The following is a 24,361-nucleotide window of genomic DNA, read 5'->3' as shown; positions in this document are numbered from 1 at the left end:
AAACTGAATTTATGCTGCTATTAGAAATATGTATATAAGATCCTCACATATTATATAAAATAACAGAAGAACCTGTCAGTTCACTTCATCATGTTGCTCTACAATAGAAGGAAAATAGAGATTATGTTACAAACCAAAGGGAAAAAGGGAAATAACTTTCTGGTTTGGCCAAGGTTGACATCATAGGTTTGCCTATTGTACAACACAGTGACTATATTTAATAACAATAGATTATATTCTCTCACTTTTTTTTTCTTTGCCCTGCTGGTAATCAAATGCAGGGCCCACACATGCTAGGCAAGCAAATACTGCTGAGCTCCACCCTCAGCCCATGTATTATATTCTTGAGAGTCAATAGAGTTATTTTCACCACAAAAAATACATAAGGTAATTCCATTCAGTGTATACATATTTCAAAACATGTAGTACAGGAAAAAACTATATACTTTTTATCTATTAAAAATAGTCAATTTGTTTAGTTTTCACAAGACTTGCCAGCTATACCTGTACAATAAATAATAAAAGACTTATATTCGCTAAGTTGAAATTTAAGAATAAAAGATAAAACTAATTTGGAATAAAAGATAAACTTCTGTGCATTATTGAGTCAACTGTAAAGTACTAAGTTTTGGTTAAACTACAGTTTTACTATATTGGGCACATTTGGATCTTTAAATTTGTATTGTAAATGAAACTAATTCTATATTTTATGTGTATTGACTTGCTAATTGATTAAAAATTTAAAGAAAAGAAAATTTAGAGTAAATGCATTCTCTAGCTCTGGTTCATCCAGTAAGATAGCAACTAGCCATGTATGACTACCATTTGAAGAGTAGCTAGTCTAAACTGGGATGTGCTGTATGTGTATACTTTGAATTTTGAGGACTTAGTACAAAAATGGATGTAAACTGTCTCATTAATCATTTTGCTTTTTAAATGTTATAAAAAGATTTAAATGTACAAATATGGCTGAAGTTATGTTTCTGTTGAACAGCTTTGGTATAGGCTGTCACACAGTCCAGGCCATACATAACGAGTGCCTGGGTTGGGAATATTGAGACACTTGAGAATAGAGAGGGGGAAAAACTTGGGCTAAATTGTAGGTGGAGTCCAGAGCGTTCAGCAGTTGATTTCATGTTGGGTTAAGGGGATGTCAGTGATGAATATAAGATTTTTAATGTGCATCATAAGAGGATGATAACATCATTGACCAAGAAAGAATGGGTACAAATTTCACTTACTGTTTTTTCACCATGTATATAGTCACTATTCATTGAAAGTAGTCACTTCATCTATTATTATAGTAATGTTTAAAATTATTCTTCCCTGTTATGCACCTACCTTCCTATCTTTTTCCAGGATTTGAATTCAGAAAACCAAAAAGCCTCCAGTGTCGAATATTTAAACTGCAGTGAGGGAGAAAATTTTGCACATGTGAAAAAGAAGGTCAAAATAGACAGTGTAGAATCTCCTGTTAATGAGAACATCTCTAATTCAGCCTCATTTAAAGATGAGATAATCATAGAGAGTGATAGTGAGCCAGAAGAAGGTGAAATCACAGACTCTCAGACTGAAGGTAGTTATGATGAAGATATTACCAGTGAAGACAACAGGACTGAAGAGGAGACAGAGGATGAAGGTGAGTAAGTGACCAGTACTTAATTTTAGATAAATAACCCAGTCTGGTAATTGTAAAAGAGCAAAATAGTTAAAAATGTTAGTGACCCATGTAGATGTGTGCCAAAAGTTAAACTGATTATTTTAATGACATTATTGAAAATCATGTGAGCTACCACTCTTGGTAATTTTTAGGAAGTAGGATGACTAATCCTTTGACCTTAAAAACATTCCGTTGTATTGAATAGCCTAATCAGTAGAACAAGCTTCCTATGATCTAACCATAATATGTACTCTTTACTATCTGTAGGCTATTTTAGTGAGTTACTTATTTGTAGTCTACTTTTGCTGTTGAGGAAAAAGCCAGGTGCTTAAAAAAGTATAGCTCGTGAGTTCAGTATATAAGTATTCTGCTAAATGTATTTTTTACTTGATATGAAAGACACTTTTAAAACACAGAGTTTTATAGTATATGAGTTGTGTTCTCAGAGGAATTTCTCTTATTTTTAAAAACTAGACTCAGTTTTTCTGACTTAATGTAAAAATATTTGGGATATTTTAAAAATCCTTAAAAACTTTAAGAGAGTTTTTTTAAATTCCTGGATAGACCCTAAATATGCTGTACAACTTTATGTTGACCACTTTGATAATAGTGTTAAGCCTAACTCATTGCTATCAATATCATATAGCAGAATGTTAGAAATTTGTTTTAGTCTGTTTCTTTTTCTTTTTCTTTTTTTCCCAGTACTGGGGGTTGAACGCAAGGTCTCATTCCATGGTAGGCTGTGGCTCTACCACTGAAGTATCTATCCCCAACCCCTGGAATTAAGAGTTCAACCACTACATTTCTTTTTTTCGTTACTGGGGATTGAACCCAGGGCTTTTGCATTAAGCTGCATTCCCAACCCCCCACCCTTTTATTTTAAGATAGGGTCTAGCTAAGTTGCTCGGTGAGCTCACACTTGTGGTCCTCCTGCCTCATCCTCCCAGAGTGCTTGGCTTACAGGCCTGTGCCACCATGTCCTGCTGAGTGGTGCAGTTTTATGCCTGTGATCCGGGTGCTAAGCATTGACTCTGGGGCCTTCTGCATTCTAAGCCCTGCCATTCCACTGAGCTCTACCCTCATCTATAACTGATACATTTTTGTTTTATGGATGCCTCCTGGGTATCCATGTGAAATTTTCTGTTAGGTACCATTTGAGTTAATGTTTGGTCACTTCTTTCCTTGTCAGATGAAGAAAAGATTTGGCCCCCGTGTATTAGAGTCATTGTTATTAGGTCGCCTGTGTTGCAGACAGGATCACTTTTCATCATCACAGCTGTAAAGCCTGCTACAATTGGAAGGTAAAAATGGTTAATATTACTATATTATTATTTGACTTCAGAAAGGCTTTATTGAACATGTATTTTGTATCAATCATTGTCCTACGTGCTGTGGATACAAAGAGGACTAAGGCAAGATCTCTAATCAGAGAAAGAAGTTTGAAGATAAAGACATGAAAAAGTAATTAGGTGAAAACTTAGGAAATCTAGAGTAACAAAGATATCTGCTGTCATAGACTTGCATTTTAATATCCATTTTAAGCACATTTTACCATGTCACTAAGTGCTGTGTTTATATAGGCTTCAGAAATTATTTAAAATACTTTATTCAACTCTGCAGAGAAAAAGACATGGAGCACACTCTCCGAATCCCTGAAGTTGGTGTTAGTAAGGTAAGACCTTGATTTTTCAAGTATAGTGACCAAGATAAAATTTTTAAAAAACAACATCATAGAATAAGAAAAAAAATCATGATGTGGAGAGCTTAAAGTTTATCCCATTTAATGAATGGTTAATGTCCACTGTGGCAGTGGTCATGAAAGCAGTGTAGATTTGTTTGTCCAGTGCTTGAGAAAATAAAAGCTTTTCATCACAATTTGAATAAACTGAATTGTGCTTGTTTTTTGTTTTTTGAGATAGCATGTTACTATGTTGTTTAGGCTAATCTGGACCTCATGGACTGAAGTGGTCCTTCTGCCTCAGCCTCCTAAGCTGTGGGACTGCTGTTATACCCTGCTAGTTGTGTTTATTTTTCAACAGTCTGAAGTAGGAGTAGAAAACATGGATTTATTTGATCTATAAATTAAAGCGATGGTACCCATTTAACATGATTATTGAGTAAAATATGCATGCTATACTTTATGGCAATTTAGAAATAAATCAGACTTAGATTCAAGCTGCTTTAGTATGCAGTTGTTTGAGTGCAGAGTAACAAAGGTTATTTTGTTCTTCTCCTTTGTGCTTATTATCTCTTTCTTTGTTTGTCTTTCTCTTTTGGACCTTCTGTCTTCCTTTTTTTGTGGTGGCAGGGTTGACCTTAGACCTTGCACATGCTAGGCAAGCACCCTGCCACTGTTCTGTACCCCTTTGTGTGATTTTTGTCATTTGGAATGAAATTTTTTATTAGTTTCAAACTTTAATTACTTTGAATTTTTGGGAGACTCATTTGGAGGAGGGAAAATCCTCATAATTTAACTCTATCCAAATTATCTGGCTTTTTTACTTTACTATGACCCTTGATTTTCTTGCTTCCAAAGAAAAGTCAATCTGTAACTTTAGTGGTAAAGAAGTCCTTCCCACCCCCAATCTAAAGTATAGGTAGAAGGAAATTAAAAACAAATACTACCAGAGAATTCATGTTTTTAATTTCTTTCTTTTAAGCTAACATCTGCTAGTGGGATAAGTAATTTGTTGACAAATCAGGTTGACAGCATATATACCATGTATTCAAGGAGATGAAAAACACTTAATAATTAAAAACTGATATTAATGTTCAGGGGACAAACATAAATGTTCAAATGTTAAATCAACAGACAAAAGGCTTTCTGAATTTTTAAAAAATGGTAAAAATCACAAGGGTCGAAGTAATTTTGACTAAATTTAAATCTCTGTATGTTAAGAACTAGTGTTTAAGGAGCAGATTAGAAAAGCACAAATGTCCTTTCTGTTTCAAAAGCTCATGCAGATTTGTCTTCTCAAGCACCATTGTGACACTGTTAGATAAATGAGAAAGGATATAAACAGGCGGTTCACAATAGAGGAAAGTACAGAATTAAGACGAAAAACCATTTCTCTTTATAGTTACCTAAGAAATATAGATGAAACCAAGATGTCAGTTTTTATTCATCATATTTATTATTTAATAAGTATCATTCCTGTTGGGAGGATCATTTAGAACAGCTTTTTGGAATAGAGTATGGCAGGACCCAAAGACTTAGAACTGTTTAAACCTTTTGATATAGTTATTATTCTGAATAACCAAGTTGGAAAAAAATATACAAAGGACATAAAGAAAATTTACAGAAAAAAATCCAAATGAGTACTACACATAAGAAAAGTTTTCACTAGTAATCAGAGAAACACAAATTTAAATCACAGTTGTAAGACATTATTTCATACTTGCTAGGCTAAGAAAAATTAAAAATTCTGAAAATATCAAGTGCTTTGTGTGTGTGTGTCTAACAGTGTCACTGTGTAGCACAGGCTGGTGTTAAACTTGAGATTCTCCTGCCTCAGCCTCCTGAGTGCTAGGATTATAGGTGTGTGCTACCATATCTGGCTCACAATACCAAGTTTTGGTTAGGGACATTTAGAGCAACAAGAATTGTCATAGACTACTGGTGGAAATGTATTGATACACCATTTTGGAAAAGCAGTATGGCAATATTCAGTTTGAGATTTATATATGCCATGATTTAGCAGTTGTATCCTTTTATATATACCCTAGAGAAACACTTGCATTATATACAAAGAGATTGTTTGTACAGTATTTTTGAAAATAATAAAACCCTAGAAAAACTTACATGTCTGTTTTCAGAAGAGTACATTGTGATTTCTATCTGCATAATGGTTTACTGTTCAACAAAATGGAGTAATCGGATGAAGCCCATGACATAATGTTAGGCCTGTGGAGCAGAGTAAGAGGAATATGTGCACAAAGTGTGTAGAACAAGGAGGGAGTGATCAAGCCTGTGTATCAAAGATCTGGGAAACTTCTCTGAGAAGTTCGCCTTGATTGTTTCAAGTCTTTTTTTTTTTTTTTCTATTGAGAATTTTCAGTGGCATAGATAGTTACTTTTAGGGGAAAAATTTCACATTTTATATATATGGTCTAATCCTGGAGCATATTAAAAAAGTAGAAAAGGCAGGACATATATTAAATTATTAATGGTAGTTAAAGGTGGAATTATAAAAGATTTTTCCTTTAGCCTTCATATTTCTTCCAGAATCGTATAAAATTTATATTCAGAAAAAAGTTTTAATGTAAGGTAAATTACCAGAAACTAAAACCCACATCGTATCATAGGGAAATTTTATCCATGGTTTTAATAAAATGTATGATACTTTATAATTGCTTGATTTCTTTTCTCTTTAAGTTTCATGCAGAAATTTATTTTGACCATGAATTACAAAGTTATGTCCTTGTGGATCAAGGCAGTCAAAATGGCACAATTGTTAATGGAAAACACATTCTTCAGGTGAGTAAATATATGTTAATTATCTAAACATTTATTATTAAAACTAACTGAAATTACTTTTTAAATAACTGAAATTTTTTATATCTTTAGGCAGTAGTCATTATAGATAGCATTTGGTTCAGATCAGAGTTGAAGCCCAAATGTGTCACTTGGAAGAGAATTGCCAGAAAAGACTGGAAAGATTGTTTAATCAGTAGATACTTGGCTGTTGACTATTGACTTCTGATTTTGTATCTATTCCTTATTTTTTTAAAAATTTTATTTCCTTCTTCACTTATTTATTTACTTGCAGTACTGAGGATCAGACCTAGGGCCTTCACACTGAGATACATCCCCATACTTTTGTATTTTTTGTTTTGAGTCAGAGTCTTAGGAAGTGGCCCGGGCTGGCCTTAAACCTGTTACCTTCTGGCCTCAGCCTCCCACATAGGTCTGATTACAAGCATTGCCACCAGGCCACGCCAGTCCTTTGGTTTTTTGTTTTTTTTGTTTTTTTTTTTTTGGTACTGGGGATCAAACTCAGGACATTGAGCTTGTGAGGCAGGTGTGGTGCCACTGAGCTAAATTCCCAGCCCAACTCCTTTGGTTTTTTTAAAAAAATTTTTGTCTTAATGGAAATATTACTAAACTGGAAATTGCTTAAAAAGCAGGGACTATCTGTCCATTTAATTTGGTTATTCCAGCACGTAGCAAAGACCTTGAGCTATAGTAAATACATGGAAGAAGTGGAGAGAGGGGTAGAGGAAAGCTTTAAACTCAGTCTTTAAACTCAGGTGTTTTTTTTGGTACTGGGGATTGAACTCGGGAACTTGCACTTGCAAGGCAGGCAGTGGAACCACTATGCTAAATGCCTGGCCCTTGTATTCTCAGTCTTTAAGAATGAAAAAATTGAAATAAAATTGAATTATAAACAGAGAAGAAGAGAAAAGAAAGGGATGATGCTTTAGCTCTCTCTCAATGCGCCATCTTGCTAACTGGGGTAATTATGTAGTAGTAATGCATTGTTTGAGGTCCAGAGCTGGGTGTTTCTGGTAGGATTCAGCAGTTGTCTCCTGTAGTAGAACTTTTTGTATGTGTATGGTAGGTTTGGAACTTGAGGCCTCACATGTGCTAAGTCCATACACTACCACTGAGGTATATCCTCTGACCCTAGTAGGTCATTTTTATGTCATTTATCACATTGTAAAAATGTGTGCATATAATCTCGCTGAGAACCATTTCAAATATTTATTATAATCAGATATTACCATAAAATGACTATGTACGACTGTTTTGAATCTGTTTTATTAAATTTTCCCTCTCCAGCCAAAAACTAAATGTGACCCTTATGTACTTGAACACGGAGATGAAGTGAAAATTGGAGAGACTGTGTTGTCCTTTCACATTCACCCTGGCAGTGATACCTGTGATGGCTGCGAGCCAGGGCAGGTTAGAGCCCACCTTCGCCTCGATAAGAAAGATGAATCTTTTGGTACGTGAAACATATTGGTAAATATGTTCTGACTCAGTGTTCTAAGGCAGTGTCAGCTGCGGGCTGCATGTCTAATCATTGTGATAGGTATTGAGATACTCAAAGCCATTAGCCTTGTATCTAGTTGATGGAATAGTAGATTAGGATGCATTTCTATTTCAGTGAATATTACGAGACCAAGAAATGACATATATTTGGAATTTGAGACCTAGATGAATAGATTATGCACTTGACTTTTACTTTTGTTTATTTTGTTTTATTTTTGTGGTGTGAAGGATTGAGCTCAGGGTCTCTCATATCATAGGTAAGCATTCTACCATTAAACTGTACTCCCAGCCTTCCTTTATCATAGAACATTAAGATAGAGAACAGTAGGCCAAACCACTAAGGGTTATTGATTTCTGTTCCATTGTTAATTGATTCTGATATATTGTCTATGTATACTAATATTTTTAATAAATACAGTAGTTTACTATGGGAATTCTTTCATTTCAGCTTTTTCTCTGTATACAAAGCATACATATTCATTGTTGTTTATATTGTGTTCTGATACTAATTTGAAAATGAGTACGTCAACATCATAAAGTAATGTGAATCTTCGGTTCTATGATTTTTATTTTCCTTTTGTATGTTTCTGTGTTCCTTTGGACAATTTATTTAATATTTCTGTGTCTAGGATTCTATTACAGTAATCATATTGAGCAAGTAAGATGTTCATTGTTTATTTTGGTATCTGTGCTGTCATGTCCTAATCTTTGGATTTTGGTTTGCTTTCCAAGAATATTTAGTTTTCAGAAAGCTGAAAGCACATTGTTTATAACCAAGATCTTTTACATTAATGTTTATCTCAACTTCTGGTTAATCTAAATAGGGTACTAGTAATATTATTTTTTAATTAAATAACATTTTAATAATATTTTGAAGAGTTTATCAGATTTAGTGGATGTTTTTCACCGCTTACTTTTTTTGTTTTAGTTGGTCCAGCATTAAGTAAGGAAGAAAAAGAATTGGAAAGAAGAAAAGAATTAAAGAAAATACGAGTAAAATATGGTTTGCAGGTAAGGATGTTAAACATTGTTTCATATATTAAACCATATACCTGGTTTTGAATAAAAAAATAGTGATACTAAATAAATTATAACCAAAAAAAGCTACTTAGCCTGAATTTTTTTTTTTTTGTATTAAATTCTTTTATTGGTACATTGTAGGTATACAAAATCGGGGTTTTTTTGTTGTTGTTGTTTTTTGGTACCAGGGATCGAACTCTGGACCTTGTGCTTTCAAGGCAGGAGGCAGAACCACTGAGCTAAATCCCTGGCCCATACTTAGCCTGAATTTTGAGATTTATTTCTGTTAGTTCTAGTGTTCCCAACCTGATAGCTATTGAGATTGGAGTATAAAAATGATAATAATAGCTTATATTTGGGTAGACATTTCTGGCTCTAAACAAAAAAATTACACTACGATGCCATAGAAGAGCATAGTGGACTAATCTGACTTTCATAATAAGCGATATTTAAGACAGTATCATATTGGCTTAAAGATAAATAACTGGATTAAGTGAGTCTAGAAATAGACCAATATATATGTGTGTGTGTGATAAATATATCTGACAGCTGATTTTCAACAGAGATATGAAGGCAGTTTGGTGGTAGGGAGAGATAGAGACAATGAAAACAAACCATAGACTGAAAAAAAAATTTTCAAGTCATGTATCTGATGAAAGACATATCTAGAATATGGAAAAAACCCTCAAAATTTAATAGAGAGGAAACAACTCCAAAAAACACAAAAACCAAACAAAATGTCTGCCTTGCATTGTGGTGTCACATGTAGTTCCAACTACTTAGGAAGCTGAGGTAGGATTGCATGAATGAGTGAATGAATGAATGAATGAATGCATACATGCCAGGAATATGCACAGACACTTTACCAAATAATATACACACATGGCAAGTACACACAAGGAAAGATGTTCAGTATTATTAATCATTAATTTAAACCTCAGTGACATATCATTACATATCTATTAGAATGGCTAAATTTTCACACTCACTATACCAAATATTGAAAGGAATATACAGGAACTGGAACTCATATAATTCTGGTAAGAGTATAAATTGGTGCAGTTGCTTTGCAGAACAGTTGGTCAGTTTTTAAAAGCTGAAGGGAACTAGGGGCTATCTCAGTGGTAGAGCATTTGCTTAGCAAGCAGGAAGACCTAAGTTCCATCCCCAGAACCACTTTTTAAAAAAAGTGAAATATACACCTGCTGTATGATCCAGCTGTTCTACCATCTGGATACTTACCCAAGAGAAGTACAAGCATGTGTTGATACATACTAGTAAATAGATGTTCATAGCTGCTGGGGTTTTTTCCCCCCATTACGTTTATTGGTACATTTTGGGTATAAAATACAGTTAGATTCATCATTGGGATCTTGTACCATTACATGAATATCTTGGTTCTTATTTTTTCCCCATTCCCTGCCCTCCCTTCACCCCCTCCACCCTTCCCTATTGGCAAAGACCTTGTTTCCATTTTTTTCCTTTTCTCATATTTTTCTTTTCCCTTCTTTCTTTTTCCCTACCCCTCCCACTTCCCCTGCTCCTTTAGACCCTTTCTTCCTATTACACAATATCAATTATACATTTTAAAAATTACAGTATCAAGATCTAGGAGACATTACCACAGATTTTACAGAATTTAAAAGGATATAGAAAGCGTATTACAAAAGTCTTTTTTGAAATAAATTTGGTAACTTCTAAGAAGTACCTCGGAAGACAAATTAATGAAACTAACTCTGGAGGAAATATAAAATTTGAATAGCACCTATTAAAGAAAGTATATTCCTAGCTTGAAAACCTACCTATATGACAACAGCAGGCTCATAAACATTTTAACTGATAAATTATATCAAACATTTAAAGCAGAAGAAAGAAGGAACACTTCTCCCCTCATTTTAGGAAATCAGCATTGTGCTAATATTAAAACTGGATAAAGAGAAGAAAAAAGTATGAACATAGATAGAAATTTGTTTAATGAAACAAACTATTAGAAGTCAAATCTGGCAATATGTAGAAAGTGGTTTTATTATAGGGATGGCAGTGTTGTTTCAGCATTGGAAGATCCACCCCCAAAAGTCATCATTTTAACAGAGGAAAGGAAAAAGCCATATGATCCTGTCAGTAATTGGAGAAAAAGTATTGGACTAAATTCTATAGCTGTTCATGGTAAAAGCAGTAAGGAGACTAGAAGTAGAACAGAGCCTTCTCAACAGATTAAAGACATGTACTGCATACTTCCAGCGAGAACGCCTTATATAAATGGAGAAGATACAATGCTTTCTCCCTAAGGTGGGGAACAAGGGCAGATATGCCTACTCTTCATCTGCCCATTAAACTTTGAAAAAATAGGCCCAAACCAAAACAGTCTGGCAATAAAAAGAAACAAATAGCATAGGATTGGCAAAGTAGAATTAAAATCTTTATATGTAGATGAAATGATTATCTACAGAGGAATATACTAAGAAATCTCTAGGATCCCCTAAACTTGTATTTGAATTTAGCAGGATTAGAAAACACAAGGTACATAAAAAAATTCAAGTCTGTGTATACTGGCTATAAATGAAGAATTGGATATTGAAATTTAAAAGTTATGTAGGAGTACAAAGGACCTAGAAAAGTAAAAAGGAAAAAAAAAAGTGTTGGAAGACATTTAGTACCTAATTTTAAGACTTCCTCTAAAGCTACAGTAATCAAGGCAGTGTTGGTGTAAGGAAAGACATATAGATCATTGGAATAAAACAGAGAATCTAGAAATAGGACCACACATATATGGTCCACTGAGTTTTGAAAGATTATTGAACATTAACATTTTATAGAACATAAACTCAATTCAAGAGCAGAGGAAAACATAGTGTTTTCAGCAAATGGCACTAGAACACCTGGTATCCAGATATAAAAAATTAACCTCAACCCTTTATTTCCATACATAAAAATAACTTGAAAGGATCTGTGAACCTAAATATGAAAGACTAAAACCTATAAAACTTTTAAGAAATTATAAGGGAAAATGTTTATGAATTTAGGGTAGGCAAGAGTTTCCTAGGATACAAAAAACATGATGTCTAAAAGAAAAAAATTGATAAATGAGATTCCATCAAAATTTAGAACTTTAAATGACATCGTTAAGAAAATGAAAAGTAGTCCTTAGACAGACCATATTTATAATGCATATAACCTATGACCATAAAATATAAAGAACTCTTACACCTCATTAATAGACAACCCAATTAAAAAGTAGGCACAAGAAGATGATAGTCAGTACAGCACAAGGAAAGGTGTGCAACACTAGAATCAGAAAAATACTAATCATTACAATAGCAAGATTGAATTATACACTCATTAGGGAGATGAAGTTAAAAGTTTTAAAAGAACAAATGTCAGCTTAGGTGTGAACCGGTTAGAACTTCCTAATACTGCTAATGTGAATGTAAAATGATAAAACCATTTTGGAAAACAATATAGAAATTTTTTGTATTACTGTTAAGAACCAACAGTCCTGTTCTAAAGTTTTTACTTGAGAAGAATGAAAACACATGTTCACAGTAGATTTGTACATACAAGTTGAGTATCCCTTATCTGAAATTCTTGGGACCAGAGTGTTGCAGATTTTCATTTGAAATCCACTTGATTTGCAAAGAGGATAGCTACTCCTGCTTTTTATCAGGTCCCTGTCACATGGAGTATTTATTGTTTTCCATCCTTTAACTTTCAGCCTATGACTTTCTTTTTGAATTAAATATGTTTCTTGTATGCAGCATATTATTGGATCTTGCTTCTTGACCCATTCTGCCAGTCTATTTCTTTTGATTGGTGTACTGAGACCATTAACATTGATGGTTATAACTCATACATATTGACTTATCATTGTCATGACTTTTTCTTTTTGTTGGATTCTCCTCCTTTGGGTTTAATTTCTTGTCACGCCCGACGGATTCATTCTGCTGGGCTTCCTGGGGTTGTGATCCTCATTGTCTTTTCCTAGGATATTGTCTTAAAATTTTTTGGAGTGCTGGTTTGGTATTCATAAAGTTCCTAAGGTGCTCTTTATCATGAAAGTATCTTATTTCTCCATCCATTTTGAAAGATAGTTTTGCAGGGTACATCAGTCTGGGTTGGAGGCTGTTCTCCTTTAGGGCTTGAAATACATCACTCCAAGCTCTTCTTGCCTTGAAGGTTTGCATTGAGAAGTCTGCTGTGATTCCGATGGGCTTTCCTTTGTATGTGATTTGTTTCTTTTCTCTCACTGCTTGTAGCACTTTGTTCTCCTGTTGGGTTTCTAGAATCCTAACAATTGTATGCCTGTGTGTAGATTTTTTTTGATCAAAGCTAATTGGAGTCCTATATGCCTCACTTATCTGTATGTCAAGTTCTTTTCCCTTGCTTGGGAAGTTTTGTGCCATCACTTCTGTGAACAGTTTTTTTATGTCATCTGCACTCTCTCCTCTTTCTTCATTGACTCCAATCAGTCTTATGTTATTCTTCTTTGCATCATCTAGCAGCTGCTGGATTGATTTCTCATAGTTCCTTACAATTTTAAAGCAATTTTTCTTTTCTCGGTCACTAATTGCAATCTTATCTTCTGTATCTGAAATTCTTTCCTCACATTGGCTCATTCTGCTGCGTAGACTTTCAGTGGAGTTTTTAATCTCCAGGAAATCTGTTTGCAGCTGTTTTATGGATCCCATTTGTTTCCTATGTTGGGGTCCCATCATGTTCCTGAGCTCCTCTCTAGATTTATTAATCATGTCTTGCACTATGAGCACAACCTCTGCTGTTATCTGACAAATTATTTCTGATTTCATTTTTTCCAGATCTCTTTTGTTCCCAGTTCAGGGAGTCCATGTGGTTGAGTATCAGAGTGTTTCATTTCATTTCCCTTTGGGGTTGCTGTAGGTAATCTGGAAGTCTAGTTTTGAAACTTGTTTATGTGCCTTCTCATTTCAACGGGGGTGAGGGGGGCAGGTTCTGCTGGTGCCCATGTGGCTCACCTCCTGTGTGCTATTGGGGGTGGTGTGGCAACCTGGAAGCCTCCTCTCGTAGCTGCTGTTTTGTAATAGCCTAAAACTGGGATACCCATCATATACAGGCAAACAAACTGTACTATATTATCTTCTGGGGAATAAATTCATGAGGTTAGTGGTTTTCTAGTTTTTTGTCTGTTTAACAGCAAAATTAAAACTTCTGTAGTATGTGCTTTCCTGGAGTTACTCTCCAGTCCCCAGCACCCCTGGATTCATGTCATTCTTTTTATGTAAACGTCAGCAATTAATAACAGTGGGAGAGGGAAACCTCAACTGAAAGATCACTGTGTATCTGTCTCTTCTTCATATCACTGCCATAGTTTGGCATACCTCTACAGCCTCACTGTAGTAGGTTGAGTTAGATGTTTTTCCTTCAGGATTATGTTTAAATATGTTCCACGACCTGACATGGAGTTTAACACTTTACTCAGTGAATATTTGTTTGATGGTGGATTAGTCATAAAAATAAAGTGGTATAGAAGAAATAAGCTGTTATTATTACCAGGGTGAAAGAGTATTTTCCTTTTTCTCATTTTTCAAAGACTTTTATATATTTTTCCCTTTCAAAAAGCAATATCATATATATTTTTTTGGTTGCATAGTAAAGATACCATTTTATACCTACTGTCTTAGCAAAAGTTAAAAAGATTGATAACACCAACCATTGGGAAGACGGAACAGTGAGTTCTCTGGTAGCTGCATAACCACCCTGGAAAACAATTTAGTGTTTTTATCTAAAGTAGATCACCTCACATCCTACCTGCATCCCAGTAACTCCATGCCTAGGAATATCTTAACACATGAGAATTAAGCAATAAATACAAGAATTTCAAAAGCACTGATTATAATAACCAAAAAGGAGGAAGGGAGAAAGGGAGGAAGCAATCCAGAACCCTATCGTCAGGTGAACAGACAAGTTGCAGAATATTCACACCATAGAACACTTTATAAGAGAAAACATAAATGAACCACAGCTATATACAATAAAATGGGGGGACCTTAGTTTAGCAATGCAGTGACAGATGAGAAATGCAAATCCCGAGAAGTCTGATACCCTTTTGAACAAACACACACGCGCGCGCGCACACACACGCATGCGCGCGCACACACACACACACACACACACACACACACACACACGATGGGGAAGGAAAGACAGAAGCCAAAAAGCAGTATCATATTGTGTTAAGTTCTATCCATAGAAACTTTCAGTTCTTTAGAGAAAAGGAAAAACAGATTGTTTCTTTCAACCTCAGGGGCTCTGTATTTTTCTTTAAATACCAGTAGTTCATATGATAATTAAAAACACAACATTAAGACAAGATGTACTACATTTTCACCATGTTACATCCTTGTCATTTGTATTTATGTTGTGGTACAACTTGAAATAATATAAAAAATTTAAACAATAAAATCAGCATAATATCTAATAACACTTTGTCTTATGTCATATCATAGCTTATTCTATTTCATTGTTGTGGCCACATCAAACCTTATTTCCTAAGTAAAGCAAATGTACAAAAGTTATATATTTATCTGTTAGCTTTCTTCTTGTCAATGAATATTTTGTGTTCATTAAGAATACAGATTATGAAGATGAAAAGGCACTGAAGAATCCAAAATATAAAGACAGAGCTGGAAAACGTAGGGAGCAGGTTGGAAGCGAGGGGACTTTCCAGAGAGACGATGCTCCTGCATCCATCCACTCGTGAGTATTGAGTGACACCACTTGAGACAGCCATTGTTCATAACTACATTCAGAGGTCATTTGACTTATAGAGCACTGTATCCTGATAGGGAGCCTTTAAAGGAAAATTAGAACAAGATGCAAACACTGAGGTCTGTTTACATTTTAATGCTCTTATTCCATTATTCTCAGAAAATTATACTTGTGCACACATATGTAATCACACCCTTGTACACATGGCTGACATTCTAGACATCCAGTCGTGTAAATATACTTTTATGAATACTGGACATCAGGAAGCTTGGGCTAGTAAGAAATTAGTATGCTAGTGGTTTTTATAATTATTTTAACATTCAAATATTTTCTTGGTGACTCTGAAACATTATTTTGCTCATGTTTCTTTGACTTAGTTCTTTGTTTTTGGTAGATTAGCTTCAGTAAACATGAAAAATGGGGTTTTGAGGCTTATGGTATGACTGGATTTCTATACTTAGTCATATATTAGCTATGTTTTTTCTCATTCTAGTATGAGTCAAAATTTGAATCTTTCATATAGAAATTGTAACTAATTGTAAGGTTTTGATTCAATATTATATTTGGTTGATTCCAAGATTTACTTGTGAGAGCTTTACAGTTACAAATGGTGGTAGTTTTTTCTTAATGGTACATAAAACAGTGGTGCTTCTAACAATTTAAGTCAGATTTAAAGAACTATATCGTTACTAGTTACATACACTGAGCAATATGACATGTTGTTTGAACATTTTAAAAATAACTATTGGAGAATATGAAGATAACATTAGATATAAATTGGAAGGCAGGATTCAAAAAATGAAACATTGGTCTGACATGGCATGGTTTATTACTAAAATGCTAAATTAGCATCTTTAGTAGAACTGAAAATGTCACAAAGAACATAAAATTAAACTTTTGAATTAGCAGAATGTAAAATCACAGCACAAAATGTAATTAGTGACAAGGTTTATTGTGCTTTTTAATTGATTTATGTATAGAAAAGTGTATAAATTTTAAATGTCTAGCTCAATGCTAGCTGATAAAATTAATATATTATAGAATATACTAGTTTTAGACAATAAATAAGAAATTATAGTAATCCCAGCAGCTGACCCTCCTTGTACCCACTGCTAATCTCTGTCCCTCTCTCCTTCTGGAAGGTAACCATCATCCTGACAGCAATAGATTAATTTCACTTATTTTAAAATTTTAAACAAGTGGAACAATATAGAGTTTGTTGTGTGCCTATATTCTTTTTATCCTACATGATTTTGTTAGTAATAGTTTATTTTCATTGCTGTATAATACTGTTTTATGAAATTATTTTCCATTTTATGATTTTTGGAGATCTGAATTGCTTCCAGTTTATTACTATTAGATTTGCTGGAAGAAGATTCTTATATTTGTCATTAGGAGCATGGGTACACACTTTTCTGTTAAGTAGTATGTGTAGGAGTAGAATTTGTTTTCCAGTTTATTAGGTAGTGCCAAAGAGTTTTCTAAAGTACTTGTACCACTTATTTTTAATTCATGAATTTATTACAAATATGGCCTAAAAGATCTTTTATAAATCAGTTGTCATCCTGATTTTTCTTTAAGTGAAATTACCGATAGCAACAAAGGTCGGAAGATGCTGGAGAAGATGGGTTGGAAAAAAGGAGAGGGCCTGGGAAAAGATGGTGGAGGAATGAAAACTCCGGTAAGGTTTGCGCTTTCTTTCATTCATGTGTCCTTGCAGTGACACTTGCTGCATACGGCATAATGCCTTAAACCGTAGGAATATAACAGCAAACCCAAACAGACAAGGTTCTGCCTTCATGGCCTTTGCCATTCCCAAATGTGGGTTTTTGTTATTGTCTGGCATTTTATGTTTTGTGAAAGCCTCTTTTATTAGCATTCTGTCCTACAGGAAGGCTAGGATAATATGTGATAATTCCTGAGCCAACTGTGTCTTCTAATTTTGTTAGTTTGCTTTGTGGTGCTGGGAAGCAAACCTAGGGCCTCTGCATGCTGAACAAGTCCTTTACCACTGACCTATATCCCCATCCCTTTTAGTTAGTTTTAGTAACATTCTTTGTGTGACTGTACTGAACATTGGAGGAATAATCAGTGTTAGTTTACTAACAGGTGAATTCTGTATTACCTGGAGAATCTATTAAGTTTAAGAATCAGAGCGTGTAACGTTCAGTATGAAGAATAATGTCTAGAAAACAATACAGAGGTTTAATTCCTTAATCCTGTGATTCATAGGCTCTTCCACTTCTCTTTCACAAATAAACCTTGTAAATTAACCGAGTAACAAAACTTTCCTGATATTTCTTGGTACTTAACAGAAATAGATGGGTCAGTATGAATATGATACCAGTTTTCTCATTTTCATTGAGACACACTGTAAAGAACATAGATTGTGTGAGACCTAGGTTAGAATATGTATATGATCTGTCATTGATTAGTTTATGGGTTTAGGCAAGTTTAGACCTTACTTGGGTATAAAAACTATTTGTCTATGATGTCCAGAAGATAAACCCCTAAGATTGGCACTTACATAAAGACACTCAGTAACTGGTAGGTTTTAACATTTACAAAATAATGAGAAGTCCTTCCTTCATGTTAGGAAAATAAAATTCTCTTTATGATTTTTATTTATTTAATTTTGCAGTGCTGGGGATTGAACCAGGTCCTTGCTTGTGCCTGGCACTGAGTTACATTCCCAGTCCTTCTTTATGATTCTTAATGTGTAACTTCTGTTTACTTAGTTGAAGGTGGGAGAGGTTTATGCCATGCCCTTTACTTCTGGTTAGAATGGGATGATGTATTCTGTAGCATTTGGATGTACTTTGATGGTTGCTTCTTAAGCAGCCCTGTTTTCTATAGTACTTACTGACAAGCAAACAGTGTGAACAGCGAGGTCAATTTTCACAGATAATGGTATATGTATTCCTGTATGTATTTGATGCAGTTAACAGATTTTTTTTCACATAAATCTTTAATAAATCTAAGAATTGTAGTTAGAGTACTAGGTTGGACACAGCAGATGTCAGTGTGTGTAAATAAGTTGTCTGCTCTACTTTTGATGACAGATCCAGCTTCAGCTTCGGCGAACACATGCAGGCTTGGGGACAGGCAAAACATCCTCAATTGAAGATGTTCCCCTTCTCCAAAGCAAGAGCAAAAAAAACTGGGACAAAGCACGAGAGAGGTTTGCTGAAAGCTTCCCCGAAACCAAACCTCCAAAGGATGCACCAGGGACCACACCTTGGGTAAAAGGGACTGTGGAGTGAAGAGCAGTCATCAGAAAAAAACTTCAACTTCTTTTACCAAAAAGAATTCGGAGACTTATTTTATTGCAAAAACTTTTCCCCCCAGTAGAGTCAGTGACACAGAGAGCTGTGTCAGTTAATTTTCTCATGATTCAGAAATGTGTAATAAAGTGTGGTTTGCAGCTTGTAAAAACCATTGTTCTAATGAATGAGTGGACAGTGACTGAATCAAGTTACATCGTGAGTGGACCAAAGTTGCCAGGCACAAATGATCATATCAAACTTTCTCTTCTCTCTTACAGCACTCATATATACGCAACTAGCCACATGATCAGAATTCATGTAACCACTAACAACTTAAATGTACATTCTCCTTCACATGTTATAAGATGCACAGCAAAAGAAATACCAGAAGTTTACAGAAACAGTTCTGACTATATACATCCTTCGGTATTCCTTTTAGGACTTAGATAAAACATGTTAATAAAACATGTTAATAAAACATGGGCAGTAAATTTTACTATCCTTGAAATAGCCGAAGTAATGTTACTTAAGAACTAGTGAACAGGTGACATGTAGAAAATCAGTATGTTAGTCTTTTCTTCTGTGAAGAATCTTTTGATTTGCACTGTATATTCCGAGTTTACATTTGGTTCGTTTCTAGCTAAGGATGGGGACAATGGAGCATAGCATTGACATAGTCTGTGTTCTGGCATTTGTAATTTTGATAAATACCATTGCAGGCAATGGACTTGTACCAGAGAGATTTTATTTCTAGTACTAGTGGATTCTTAATCAAGGCCTCCAACTCAAATATTCATCGAAAATGTCCTCAAATACAATAAAAACATTTTACTATTTAAAGGACTAGCTCATTGAACAGAGACTTTAATCTGTTGACACACTTCGAATTTGCAACCAGCCAGCATCTTGCTCTTAGGTTGCAGGACAATGGCAGAGGAAGGTCATTCCTGTGGTGGAGAGCTGCAGGGCAGCTCCCCGGTAAGGTGTCCCCACTCTATATATTACTCTTGCTTTCCTTTCTGTTCAGCTTTTTTGTATACTTTTTGCTGGGAAATAAACAGTGGAACTGACTCTTTTCTGACAGTGAATATACAGGTTCCCCATCTATGATAAATGTTTTCAGATTTAGAAAAAGAAAAGAAAATTCTGAAAATAACTATATAGTAGGGAAGATAACTCAGAAAGAAAAGCTACCTTTTGGTATTGCCAGTCTACATGGTACATGGTTTAGGGGGAAAGGGGAGAGAGAAATAAATTATGACTGCAGAGGAGAGGTAGGACCAGATTGTCAAGTCCCTGTAGGCTTAGGCTGGGATAATTAGGCCCTGTATCCCCTACCAGATGAAGTCTTTCTACCCAGCTACACACATATATGTACAGTAGGCTTGGAGGCACCAGGACTGCCCTGCATTATTTGCTCTAAAATAGAACAAAACAGTGATTGGTCTAAATGTGGTTCTCATGCTGTTGTCTGGAGTGGTTAACAGCATGGGGTCCTCAAAATAAACTTTTGCTTGTGCTGGATCTCACTGACTTAGTATATGACAGCCCATAATATTTCCCATTTTTATTACATTTGGGGAAAACATTTTTTCATAGTTTCTTTTGCTAAGCAAATGGAAAAGTTGAAAATAGTGGTAAAAATTGAAATATATGTAGTGTCTGCATTATTAAACCACTTTTTCAGATCCAGACTCTCAGGGCTCCACTGTATAGGGTTTAATGTCCTGAATAATGTCTGTGTCTGTTTCCATGTGTAAAAGAAGAATAATTCTTAGTCACATGTCTGTGTTGGATAGTTAATGAGAAAATGTATATGTAAGTACTAAAAGTAGTACAGATGTGAGCTTCTATTGGTTTAAAAGCATAATTTTATTGTTATGCTTACGTAGTTTGGTTTATGCACAAAATTGTTTTATGTGTAATATTTTAAATACTAGGTTATTTACACAGTATAAATTTGCTAATAGCTTTTAAATGTTTATTTTAAATAGAGGTAAAAGTTGCTGGCCTTTTAGTGTAGTTTTATTTATTTGGCAATACTAGAGTGTAACCCTAGGGCCTTCACACTGAGCAACATCCCCAGCCCTTTTTTATATTTTGAGACAGGGTCTCCCTAAGCTGCTAAATTGCCCTGGCTGGGCTCAAACTTGGGATCCTCCTGCCTCAGACTCCCAGAGTGCTGGGATTATAGGAATGCACCACTACACCCAACTAGGTTGCTGAATTTTAAACAACCTAACATCTCATATTTTTGCCAGAATATGAGAAACTGGCACAGTTGAGAGCAGAAGATAATATCCACGTTAAAGTAATAGCAGTTTTCTGATAGAGGAAAGACTTTTATTTTCAAAAAGGTTTTTTTTCTGCTTTTGAAACAATTTTCACCTCTAGTATTTTATTTTTATTCTAGTTGTGATCTTAAAATTAATGGTCCATCCAAATAAAAACCTTCCAGTTTTTCATATTAAACATTATTTATTAACTTTATATAACTTTAGAGAACAAGTAAAAGAAAATACAAATCTCAGGCATGGAAAAGTTGGCTGTGCAGGCCTAGAAGGCTGGAAATTGTGTCTCACTCTCTGCTGTGTCCTGAGTACCTCATAAGAGGTCGGCTGCCCTGGGGCCTTCAGCAAGCATGTGGAATGTACCCATGTGGTATAGCACCTAACACTCCTGATACCTGCCACTGAGGTATAGAGGGTTCAGTCAGTGGTACTGTCAGCTTAGAAGTGAGGAAGTGTAACGTGAACCCAATCCAGACTAACACACCCTGCTGGAATGAAAAGATCAAAGCCCCCACTTTGTCACTCCTGTTGCACAGGCTTTTTTACTTTGAGCCATATAAAAATCTCTTAAGCCAAAGTTTTCAGGTTCATAAAGTGGCAGGAAGCTAGACTAGACAAGGCAGCACACATCTGTAATCCCAGCACTCTGGGAAGCTGAGGCAGGAGCATCACACATTTGAGCCCAGCCAGAGCAACTTAGCAACACTGTCTCAAAACAAAAAATTAAAGGAACTTGTGATACATATTCATTCCAAAGTTTTAAAGCCAAAAACCTTTGGGAGGAGAGAGATTCTGCATGACTAGGAAAGAAGCCATCTGGAGAAATGGGGAGATCACACAGGCCAACCCTAGCTCTAGGTACCCCATGGGAGCGGGAAGTTATAGGGACAGCTCCAGGAAGAAGTAGAGTTCAGATACTTGTCTGTAAAAAGCTTTCAGCAGCATACATTGAGCACCCAGCACAGGCCAGGCCAAGTGCCCTAGGGACTAGAGATAGTCATGGGATATAGCATGAATAAAACAAAAAACACTGTCTTCATGAATGTACATTTCTTTTTAGATAGCATTTGGCTGGGAAGGCCCTGATGGTTCCATAATTTCAGATCGTTCATATGCATTCCAAAGTTTTAAAGCCAAAATTCTTGAGGAGGTCAGGGAACTCAGATCCATCTTTAACCAGACCTCTGTTTCTGAGAGTTGAGATTCATAGACAATAGTAAAAGCTAACCAGGGCTGCAGCTCCTCACTTAATGATCCATCTCCTCTAGTGGAGTAATAGTGCCTGCTCAGATGTTGGATTTTACAGCCCTGAATCTTAGCAATGGGTTATTGAAGGTCCAAACCAACAAGTGAAAAGAAAGAAGACAGAACAAAACTTAGAATCCAGTCACTGGAAATTGGTGTTGAGGGAAAGCATGTGAACCAGAAAGTCCCTGGAGAATGGAGCAGACAGAGTTGGGAAAGATCAGATCATAGGAATAGCACCAGTCATTTCTGCATGTGGAGGAAGAATGACGACTCAGAAGTTCTTTCATTGAAAAGCTAGCTTTCTTCATCTGCTTTAAAATGAGGTGGTGTTTCATTGCCAGCAAGCAGAGGACAAGGAGAAGTTGGTGGATGTTATTAAATGTGTTTAAGCATGTGATAGTGTGTTACTTAGTTTCCAGTTACTAGCAGATGGGTAGGAAGGTCACCAACTCATTCATCTGATCATTACTTGTCTTGACCAAAAGCCCACAAGAATATACACTGAAAGAATAAAATCCTCGTTACCATTTAATGTTCTTTTTTTTTGGTACCGGGGATCGAACTCGGGTCCTTGCTCTTGCACAGCAGGCAGTGAAACCACTGAGCTAAATCCCCGGCCCTACCATTTAATGTTCTTTAAAGCCTCATTTTAATACTATGAAATCAGATTTCAGAGAATATCATAATTAAGATTTTCATTAAGAGAAACATTTAATACTATTTAAATCTATAATGACTCCCAGTGTTATCTGAATTCATTCTCATCATAAACTAAAGTGAGCTTTTATCTTTACCTTGGCTACATTTCCTTTATTTAACCTTAATGTACAATGTTATTAAGACCAATTTACTAGCTACACAAAAGTAACATTGCTTTATTATAACCTCACCTTACTAACCAGAAATATTAATCTGGTTAATCACCTGCCATATGCACCACACTAGGCTGTGAATAATTGGCAGCTATCCTTAAAAATAAAATTTATCCTGGAAAGTGAATACTTGCTGACTTAAGGATGTTATCCTGTGTTCCAGAGATGGATGGGCACTCTAAAGGAGGTGTTCCAGAAAGGATTTAAGCATGGAAGTTCTTTTAGAATAACTGTAGTCTTCCAGAGTGACCACTTTGAAGGGAAAACTGTCTTGAGTGAACTTACAGTATTTATCAGATTACTTAGTATAGCTACTAGATATGTTGAATTTTGACTGGAACAGCTCACTGGACAAATCGAGTGACAGTTTTATTTGGTAGAAAAATAGCCCTATTGGGAATGAGAATGACTTGGCAAACTTGTGGCTTGCCTGCAGCTGTTCCTATTCAATAAGTAAGAGAAATAGAAGGCATACAGTTCAAACCATATGTCAGAATTTTTCTAAATGCCATCTTCCTTATACCAACTCTATAAGGTATCCCCATTTTACAGATGAAGAAACTGGATTTCAGAGAGTTAGGTTGTTCCCAAAGTTAACTCCTAACAGTAGGAAGGTTGGATTTTTTAAAAATTTATTTTTTGTACTGTGGATCAAACCCACAGTCTCAAGGATACTAGCAAATGCTGCAACACTGAGCTACAGCCCCATCTTAGAAGCTTAGATTTTCATTCACATTTGACTACAGAAGGTTGGTAACTCCTCACACCCCATCACACAGTGTTCATCACTGCACAAATTCACAAACATTTTCAGAAACATGCAGGCCTCTTTCCCCACTGGAGGAATTCTGGACACCCACCTTCCTGCCAGGTATGTCCCAGAAAAGTCTTCGAGTGCTCCCTGCACTGGAAGAGAGGTTAATACAAGAAGGGAGAGATTAGGGGCCCACCATAGTGTTAAATTTTTAGGAAAGGGGCTCACCCATCCGGTACATCTCTTTCTCACATCTGCTTTAGCCTACAGTGTAATGCTGTGCTAGGCAAAATAATGCAATCCCTTCAAAGGTTGTATCCAGTCCTAGGAACCTGTTCATGTATTTCGTGGAAGTGGGGCACAGTAGTAGATAGAATTAGGTTGCTGGCCAGCTGACCATAATGGAGTATCCATTAAGTGTGGAACAGGGAGACTGAGCAGTGCAGTGTGAGACTTGACTGGTCCTTGCTAGCCTTGGGGATGGAGGTGGCCACAAGCCAAAGAATGGGGCAGT

At 35.6% G+C, this 24,361-nt stretch overlaps 1 protein-coding gene across 1 annotated transcript in view; it reads left to right on the top strand.

Annotated features, from left to right (window-relative positions):
- The window catches only part of Aggf1 (angiogenic factor with G-patch and FHA domains 1), a 38,144-nt gene extending 18,622 nt beyond the window's left edge, over positions 1-19,522 (top strand). Inside the window, exons 6-14 of the mRNA XM_004870175.4 lie at positions 1,360-1,639; positions 2,850-2,961; positions 3,281-3,332; positions 6,036-6,137; positions 7,443-7,608; positions 8,584-8,666; positions 15,277-15,404; positions 16,998-17,097; positions 18,479-19,522. Of these exons, the coding sequence (XP_004870232.1) occupies positions 1,360-1,639; positions 2,850-2,961; positions 3,281-3,332; positions 6,036-6,137; positions 7,443-7,608; positions 8,584-8,666; positions 15,277-15,404; positions 16,998-17,097; positions 18,479-18,679 (1,224 nt within the window). The 3' untranslated portion in view covers positions 18,680-19,522. The remainder of the gene's footprint in view (positions 1-1,359; positions 1,640-2,849; positions 2,962-3,280; positions 3,333-6,035; positions 6,138-7,442; positions 7,609-8,583; positions 8,667-15,276; positions 15,405-16,997; positions 17,098-18,478) is intronic.
- The last annotated feature ends 4,839 nt before the right edge of the window (positions 19,523-24,361 follow it).

The sequence above is a fragment of the Heterocephalus glaber genome, unplaced genomic scaffold, assembly GCF_053883595.1.
Source record: "Heterocephalus glaber isolate CG9 unplaced genomic scaffold, H.glaber_assembly_v1.0 deba00001757, whole genome shotgun sequence".
Classification (NCBI taxonomy): Eukaryota; Metazoa; Chordata; class Mammalia; order Rodentia; family Bathyergidae; genus Heterocephalus; species Heterocephalus glaber.
The sequence above is the reverse complement of the archived record's forward strand: the minus strand, read 5'-3'. Positions and strand labels throughout refer to the sequence as shown.